Source organism: Vicugna pacos, unplaced genomic scaffold (assembly GCF_048564905.1).
Source record: "Vicugna pacos unplaced genomic scaffold, VicPac4 scaffold_7, whole genome shotgun sequence".
Taxonomy (NCBI): domain Eukaryota; kingdom Metazoa; phylum Chordata; class Mammalia; order Artiodactyla; family Camelidae; genus Vicugna; species Vicugna pacos.
This window is the reverse complement of record NW_027328728.1, coordinates 89,429-98,130: the sequence shown is the minus strand read 5'-3', so window position 1 is coordinate 98,130 and position 8,702 is coordinate 89,429. Positions and strand designations below refer to the sequence as shown.

The window sequence follows — 8,702 nt, the reverse complement described above, 5'->3', positions numbered from 1 at the left end:
AAACAGTGTACAAGCAATAATAGAAGAGCAAGTGGAAGCAGAAGAGCGATCGAGTTGAGACGTCTTCTAAAAGCCTTTAAAAAATAGAAAAGATCAGAAAATAAAACACAATTGTTTCAAAAGTAAATTTTTAAAAGGTAATCGGAAATAGAACAGATTTTAACAAGAGATAAAACACAGGATTTGAAAAGGAGGGAGAAAGAAAAGGTTTGAAGACACTGTGTAATCAATAATAGAAGAGTAAGTGGAAGCAGAAGAGCGATCGAGTTGAGACGTCTTTTAATAACCTTAATAAAAAGGAGAAAAAAAAATCGAGAAACGATATCTGAAACCTGTAAATAATCAATAACAGGAGATCTAAACCAAGAGAAGAGAAAAAGGAAAGGGGGTGGATGTTTAAAAATAAGAAGAATAAAAAGATTTTCAAGGAAACATTTAAAAGGGATTAAAACCGTCAACGTAGACGACTGTTCAAAAGTCAAGGTTAAAAAGGTAACAGAAGGTAAAACCGATAGAAGAGAGATTAAAAAAGAGAAAGGAAAAGGAAAAAAAAAGGGGGGTGGGGGAAGGACGTGTTCCCGGCACCGCGGTCGGATGCTGCGTTCCTCCCGGGAAGGAGGGTGGCTGGCTGGCTGGCCGCCCGCCCTCTCCCGGCCCCGGTCGTTCCGCTGCTCTGTGCGGCTGTGTGCTCCGACTCGGGTCGGCGGCGCTCCTCTCCGTAGGTGGGCTCGGGGAAGACCGTGGAACCGCCCCGCCCCTAGCTGCGTCCCCAAACTCGGCTCCTTCTTAGTCATGGTGGCGCGAGTTCTCTGAGGTACCGGGGCAGAAATATCCTATCTGCCTCGGGCTGTAAACGAATCTCAGTCCTGCCTAGAAGGCTGCGGAGCCCCCGGGTGCGGATTCGAGTCTCGGCCCCGCCCCCGCCCGCATGCTGCACGCCAGAGGCTATGGCGGCTGTGGCTGCGTCCCGCCTCTCTTCTCGCGAGAAGCGCCGGTGATGGCGCCGCGGATCTGAGGAGACGGAGGCTACGGCGCCCCTCCCCCCAGGGCACACCGGCCGTGTTGCTTTGCCTTTCTTTTCCCGTCATGTACGGGGGGGGGGGGGCGGGTTGTTCTGCTCTGTATCCCCTCCCGGCCGCCGCCCTGGTCCTCCGCCCGGCTCGTGCGGCCTGTCCCGGCCCCTGGCTGCTGGCCTGCGACTCGGGCTGGGTGTCGCGGGGACCCTCTGTGCCCGTTTCACTTGGATCGGTCGGTCAAGGGGTGCTCTGGGTAGATCTGAGGCTCGGGGGCGCCCCCTCCGTCCCGTCGGCCTCTCCGTTGGAGAGGGGCAGTTTTGGCGAACGAGCCCTATTCCTCCTCTGCCGCTCCCTCCCCGCGGGACCGGTCCCTCCCGCACTGTTTTGCTTTTTACTCTTTCTTTTCTCCTTTTCTCCTACCAGATTTTGGGCGTCTTTGTCTTTCGAAGAGGGCGGTGTTCTGTCGGAGTTCCGCAGGTGCTCTGATTGGCCGAGTGGGTCCGTCGATGTGAGTTTTGGTGTATTTGTGGGAGAGGGTGAGCTACGAGTGTCCTTCTACTCCGCCGTCTTGCTTCTCCGCGGGTTATTTTTGAAGAGTAGGTGCTGGGGATTGAACCCTGGGCCTTTATTTTTTGCATGCTAAGCACGAGCTGTACTGCTGGATCTCTAGGCCCTCCCCACCGCAACACCCCTCCCCCCCTTTCCCACCGCCTCCATAGTACTCGATGAATCTCCTGACTAGATATCTATGCTTCCTTGGAATGGGGCCGTCCGTTTCTTCATCGGATGGATGGACGTCTGTGGATTCATCTCGTTTCTCTCCACTGCGGTGGGTGGCATCGGGGCGTGGGGTGGGGTTGAGTGGCGTGGGCTGGGAACTGTTCTTCACGTGTAGAGGTGGAGCGGAGCGATGAGGATGGTGACTTTTTCCCCCGAGTGCTCACGCCGGGTGATGGAGGCCTGTGGTCTCACTTGGAAGAGGACTCGGGTGACTGGAACAGAGCCCGTGTGGGGTCGTTGTGGAGGGAGGAACTCCACCCCCCAGCCCCAGCCCCAGCCCCGGCACTTGTACCTCATCGAGGGACGGTCGGCCGAAAACAAATGAAAGCTGTCAGAGGTGGGGGTGGGGGTGGGGGTGAAGGGGTGGGTGGGTGGGTGGGTGTGTGTGTGTGTGTGTGTGTGTGTGTGTGTGTGTGTGTGTCCCCGTTCCCCGTACCACAGTCCCTGGTCGAGGCCCCCCGAGCGGAGAAACGCACGCCAGGCCGTCCGTGCTCCTGGTTGTCCGGCCGCGTGTCCCCGCCGCCCAGAGATCCCGAACCGTCCCGCTCGCTCCCCTGCCGGGTGCCGTGTGCCACCTGCCTGTCGGCCGGGCGCTATTTTAGACACTGCGAAGAAGTCGGCCGGACGGCCGGGCCGGGCCGGGCCGGGCCGAGCCGAGCCGAGCCGAGCCGAGCCGAGCCGAGCCGAGCACGTCCAGGCCGAGGTGGGTGGTGCTGGGTTCAGAGGAGTGGGGTACAAGCGGGAGGCGGGCGTCGATGGAGGGGAGGGGGAGGGTGAGGGGAGCAGGGATGACGATGGGCTGGGGGGCTTGGCGTGTGGGGTGGGGGTGGGAGGGATGGTAGCCATCCTATGACTTTCTCTCCTCACCCCGCCTTTGGCAAGTCTGTTAGAGTGACGAGGTTGTGCTGGTTTCTGGCTGGTGCACACCATAGTGATTGTGTTCTTCTTTTTCCTGGTCTTTTTCAGGAACCCTCGTCCCGAGGGACTGAATCTAGTGCCCTGTGCTGCGCGGTACGACCTAGGGGTCGAATCTGCCAGGAGAGGTCTTACAAGGATCTGGAGGATCCTGGAAAACTGCTACCATCCGGAATCCTACATGGATATTCAAGATCTTGCGGATGGATGGACGGACGGAAGACGGATCGAATGGAGGCCCCGCCCCATCCCCTGGACCCCTTGGCCCAGGAGGATCGTGATGGGTCTGGAAAGGACTCTTCCGACGAGGGTCTCGGGATGGACTTTCTCGGTCCGCGGAAGGTGTTTCTGCACAAAGAGGAAGAGAGGGGCGTTCTCGGCCGGAGAGCCCGAACCGCCTCCTTTCAGGGATCCGCTCCAGTCTGGGTCGGGGTCGGGGTCAGAACGCGACCACCGACGGCTCCCCTCCCTCGTCTTGGCTCTCCAACTTGGGAAACCCTCCTCCCTGCCCCCTCACCCATCTTCTCGTCAGCCTGCCTCCAGCTTCCCCGTGCCAACTACCTCTCTCATGCTGCCGGACTTTCCTCCCCCTTGGGCCGCCAGGAAGCTCTCCCACTCCTCCACGTGCTTTGGCTTGGAATCCCTGACAAACACAAGCGGTGCTGGAGGGCGGGGCCGGGGGCAGTGGCAGAAGGACTCCCTTCATCTTATGGGAGCGACTTTTATCTCCATAGGTGGCGATTGAGAAAACACATAAAATCACTCAGAAGAATACCCATGTGTAGTCTCCCTGACCTAGATCCGTGTCTGTCTGTCTGTCTGTCTGTCTCTCTCTCTCTGTCTCTCTCTCCATTTCGCTATTCTGTGTGTGTGTGTGTGTGTGTGTGTGCGCGCACGCGCGCGCGCGTGTGCCTTTCTGTCTGTCTCCCTTGTCTCTCTTTCCTCTCCTCTCCCCTCCTCTCCTCTTCCCTGTTCTCCCCTCCCTTCCCCCCTCACCCCTCCGCTCCTCTCTTCTCCCCTCCCCTCCACTCCTCTCCTCTCCCCTCGCCTCCTCTCACTTCCCCTTCCCTCCCCTCTTTTCCCTCCTCTCCTTTCCTGTCCTCTCCCCTTTTATCCCTCCTCTCCTCTGCTCGCTCTCTCTCTCTCTCTCTCTCTCTCTCTCTCTCTCTCTCTCTCTCTCCCCCCCTTCCCTTCCCTCCCTCCTCCCTAACCCCCCAACCCCTACCTTCACAGGGCCTCATAGATTGCAATCGGTTTCCATGAAATGTGATGAAGAGGGAATGAAGTTTAGAATGATATCCCCATGCCATCGAAACCTTCTTCCCCAGGGACAGCGAGTTATTTGTGGTTGTGTTTGTTTTTGTTTTTCTTGTTGTTGTTTTGGGGTGCAACGAGGGCACAGGAGGCGTTGGGAGTGAGGGTGATGTTTCTCTTTCTGTCTGTCTCCTCCTTAGGAAGGATTTTAAGAGGAGGGAGGACTCACAGAAATCTACCATCTCGTCTCGTACTGCAGCTGTGTTTGAGCTTCCTATACGATCTGGGCGGAACACTCCCCACCCTCACCTCAAGCCGCCATCGCCGCCCCCTCAGCCCCCAGCACCCCCGTCCAGTCCCGCGCTTGGGGTGGTGGTTGGGCATGGGGGGATGTTGGCGGGGTGGTCGTTGGTGGGGGTTGGGGTGGTGGAGGAAACCAGAAAACAGACCACTGTGGCACGTGGCTGACTGGGGCTTCAGGGTGAAGGAGGATGAATAAAATGGCTGGAATTAGGCTAACGGATTGCTTCGTTTTTGGGCGGGGGGGGGGAGAGGAGGGGAGGATCATTAGGTCATTCATTCATTCATTTGCTTGGGGGGGGGGGTGTCATTCGGTTTCTTATGCTCGCCCTTAAAACGGTCGACTCTTCTGACTGACCGGTTGCTGCTCACGGTTCCAGGCCCGTTGTTGAAACTGGAAGCTATCGATCTTACTGTTTCTACTGTATTTCAGTCATTGCAAGTCATCATCGTGCTGGGTCTCTGAGTCCTTCTCCGAGGAGAAGGTCGGTCGGTCACGGGACTACTGACCTGACAAAATAGCCTGAGTGACCAAGAAGGCCACACCTTGAGTGCTTATGAGATAATGAGATCTAACCGCCAGCCTCTATAGAATGGGTCACCTGGGAGGCATCGTGACACCATGCTGAGTCTTCTGATGAGAAAACGATTCTGTGGATGGTGATCGATGCTTGATTGTTTGAGCTATGGCTCTAGAACCACCCCACCCACTCCATCCCCAAGGTGGGTACACAGTTTTGAAGACGCTAGCCTGCTGTGAATCCCCTTTGCCCGGCAGAGCGATAAAATGACCTCTTTTCTTCTAAGCTCCAAGGCCTTGTCTCTGGATTCTTGGGCTCATCGGGGACGGGGGCCGATCTTTCGGCAACAAGCGTGCTTCAGAAACAACGGATGCCCGAGAAGGACACTCTGCCTCTCCCTCTTCTTCCGGGCCTGAAATGGGGAGGAAAAAATATCGCTTCCCCTGGAAGCCGGAGTCCAGAGCCCGCCATCCGGAGGGACTTCTGGCTTGGCCTTCTCCTGGGGTGGGGGGAGGGCACGCCACCGCACGTGTTCTTTGTCAACTCCCCGTTTCTCTCTTCTCGAGTTATCTCTTTGGGAAGGCTCCCACACTGGATGAAAACAGACAGACAGGCTGGTATCTCTCCCTACCCCACCCTTCGCCCCCCAAATGACTGATCTTCTGTCCCATCAAAATCACCACTTGTTTTCCAACGTGGCTTTCTTGGATCCTGGAGGACTGACATCAACTTAGAGCCAAGATGGGCACAGAACTGAAGGACCTTCTCGGCTGGCCTAAGAAGTCTGTCATCGTGATGTGGGAGGTATTCTTCGAGGGACCTATCTGACTAAGTGCTTGACGGCCTTTTGGACTTTGAACCAACTTGGAGATAGGAACTAGGATGAGAGGGCCCCCGAAATAGCTCAGCAAACTCTTCTCCACCCTTAGAAGAGAGACAGACAGATAGACAGACAGACAGAGAAAGAGAGAGAGAGACAGACAGACAGACAGACAGACAGACAGACAGACAGTGTGTGTGTGTGTGTGTGTGTGTGTGTGTGTGTGTGTGTGTGTGTGTCTGTCTGTCTGTCTGTCTGTCTGTCTGCCTGCCTGCCTGTCTGTCTGTCTGACGGTCTGTCGGTCTGTCTGCCTGCTTATTGTAGGAACTCTCTGTCAATGGAAGTATAGTTGACTTACAATGTTGTGTTCATTTATGACGTACGGCATAGTGATTCACTTATTCACACACACACACACACACACACACACACGTATACTTTTTCAGGATAGGTTATTACAAGCTATTGAACATAGTTCCCTGTGCTAGACAGTAGGACCTACTTGTGTACCTAGTTTGTATAGGGTGGTTTATATCTGCTAATCCCAAACTCCTGATTTATCCCTCCGCCTTACCCCGTTCCTCCACCCTACCCTGTCCCCTGTGTTAACCATCGGTTTCTTTTCCATGTCTGCGAGTCCAGTCTGTTTCTGTTTTGTAAATAGGTTCCTCGGAGTCTTTTTAAAATGGAGTTATTTATGTATGGATGGGTGTCTTGACTTACTTTCAGATCCCACCTAGAAGTGATGGCATAGGATATCTGTCTTTCCCTGGGTGACTGACTTCACTAAAACTATGGAACGCTTCACGCATGGGCGTGTGTCGTCCACGTTCAGGGGCCGTGCTGATCTTCTCTGGATGGTTCCCATGTTAGTCTATGTGCTGTGGCAGCAAGCGCTTTCCTTAGGGTTTTTGTCTCAACCTGAAAGCCAGCCCGGAGACTGAAGGTCTTCTAGTTGCCTCCACTATCTGCCTAGGACCCTCTCCACGAATGTTTCCCATTTTCTCTCACCCTTTTGCCTTGGCATCATTGAGTACGAAAACGCTCCGTCTCCTGAAGCCCTGCAGACGGAAGCTGGACAACGGGAGGTAAACGTCAGAGAAATGGCCACAACAGCTCCTGTGGAAACCATCCTCGGGCCTGTTTTCGGGGGAGCCGCTCAGAGAGTTGAGCCGAACACCCCAGGACATCATCAGAGGCATTTCAAACTGCTCGAGCCGTTTCGATGACCCCGATGTGTGGAAATCTCCTACCAGACTGACCCCCTACTCCCGGCCCTGAATCTGGTTTCTCATCTGCTCCGACGATTCACCTTTGTGCTGTACTTTGGTTGTCCACACAAGTGCCTCTTAGGCGATACCTGACTGCTTGCTCCTTAGGCCTAGCTTCAGAAGCCCATCGACACCACCGCCTCCTGAGACGAGATACTACAACTGTTTCCTTGAACAGACCTGTTCTCAGAACTAAGAAACTGGGTCCATGAAACGCAGGCCCCCTAGGAAACCATTCCCTCCCTCCTGCCCCCAGACCGCACGCACGCACGCACGGACGCACACGCACACGCACACGCACAGTCAACAGCCCAGCTTTTAATGTGTAAAACTTCCAGGGAAGTTACAGAATAGGGAAATGTTGGGGTCCAGAGTAGGCTGCCCCAAAATGCAAGTGCCCGATGGATTATGCTGAATGAAAGGGACTTCACAAGTGGCCAAGGGGGAGGGTATAGGTCAGTGGTAGAGTGTGTGCTTAGCAAGCAAGCACAAGGTCTTGGGTTAAATCCCCAGTACCTCCGGTCAAAAATAAATGCATAAAATCGAATTCCTCTCCCCGCCCGCCCCCCAAAGTATACACTGCTGTATGTCAACTGTGTCTCAATAAAACTGGAAGGAAAAAAAGGAAAAAAAAAAAAAAAGCATGATTTAACAAAAGAAAGAAACAAACAAAGAAAGAACTGCCCGAGGCAAGAGGAACACTCTGTCCCTCCTTTCTGCCTCCCTGGAAGCAGGGGAAAAAGAATTTTTTTTTTTTTAAAGTCTCCCATCCCAGAGGAATCTATCAAGTCAGAGGTCTGCTTCCATGCCCTTGCATGATTCTCAAACGGTTTAGTGGGGTTTACCCAGGTTAGGAAAAGGAGGGGACTCCTTTGGCCTGAGACCAGGCGAGATTCTCCCCCCTCCCTCCCGCCTCCCTCCGTGCAGTTGGGACGGGGTGGCCTAAGGGTGGGGAAATTGAAACCAAAAAACAAAAGCCGTTCAACGGAGAGGAGCCGGAGGCCAAGTCAAAGGCTCTGACCTGAGCACAGAGCTTTCTGCATTTGAATGAAGCGATTGAACGAGGCCCTGCCGAATGGATCCTCCTGACGTCCCCGCCCCCGCTTCCAGGAGACAGTCCAGTCGATTTAGGACCCGATTTGGGACCGATCGGTGGAGGAGGCCTGGGCGGCGGCGGCAGTGGCGGCGGCGGCGGCGGCGGCGGCGGCGGCGGCGGCGGCGGAAGCAGCGGCGGGGGGCGGGGGGGAGGTGCGCGGGCGGGGGCGGGACCAACGGTCGCTCCAGCTCTGCCTGCCTGCCTGCCTGCCTGCCTGCCTGCCTGCCTGCCTGCCTGCGGGGCTGAGGCCTGAGGGCCACGCTGGTTCCTGCCACTCAGGGAAACTTGTGCGGGTGTTGCCGAAAGATCGCCCTCCCCAACCCCGTCCCTGACGAGCCAAATAACCCAGAGACAGGGTCTTAGAGTTTAGAAGAAAAGAGGCAGCTTGATTGCTTTGCTGGGCAAAGGGGACTCACAGCAGGCTAGTGCCTTCCAAACTGTGAACCCGTCTTGGGGTTGGGGTTTCATGCTTCTGTGGACGAACAGGTTGGAGCATGAAAGGGAATCACAACAGGCGGGAGCATAAAAGGTGCTCATGATCAACAAGGGTCTCTGATACAACTTCCTCCTAAATCTGGATGAGTGTCTGGTAACATGGGACCTCCTGGTGGTCTAGTAGGTCATCAGCCCGTGACCTTCTTTCTCTGGTCAGACTCACCCGGCGGCACCAGCGCCACGGAGGAACTCGGGGTGGGGGGGGTGGGAGGGGGGCTGGTCGTTCTCCTGAGC

The 8,702-nt window shown here is 55.5% G+C and overlaps 1 protein-coding gene, 1 long non-coding RNA gene and 1 other non-coding gene across 3 annotated transcripts; 2 read left to right on the top strand and 1 right to left on the bottom strand.

Annotated features, from left to right (window-relative positions):
* The first annotated feature begins 1,026 nt into the window (after positions 1-1,026).
* On the top strand, positions 1,027-4,484 carry LOC140692497 (uncharacterized). Its single transcript, XR_012068066.1, has 4 exons — positions 1,027-1,088; positions 1,440-1,524; positions 1,736-1,845; positions 4,166-4,484. It is a non-coding gene; the product is annotated as an uncharacterized lncRNA (long non-coding RNA).
* LOC140692496 (uncharacterized) lies at positions 2,215-4,246 on the top strand. The gene is made up of 2 exons (XM_072956976.1): positions 2,215-2,499; positions 2,763-4,246. The coding sequence occupies exon 2, from the start codon at positions 2,919-2,921 to the stop codon at positions 3,972-3,974; it is 1,056 nt and encodes a 351-aa protein (XP_072813077.1). The 5' UTR covers positions 2,215-2,499; positions 2,763-2,918; the 3' UTR covers positions 3,975-4,246.
* A 1,910-nt stretch (positions 4,485-6,394) lies between the features above and the next one.
* LOC140692506 (U6 spliceosomal RNA) lies at positions 6,395-6,503 on the bottom strand. Its single transcript, XR_012068075.1, has one exon. It is a non-coding gene; the product is annotated as a U6 spliceosomal RNA (small nuclear RNA).
* Positions 6,504-8,702: the final 2,199 nt, after the last annotated feature.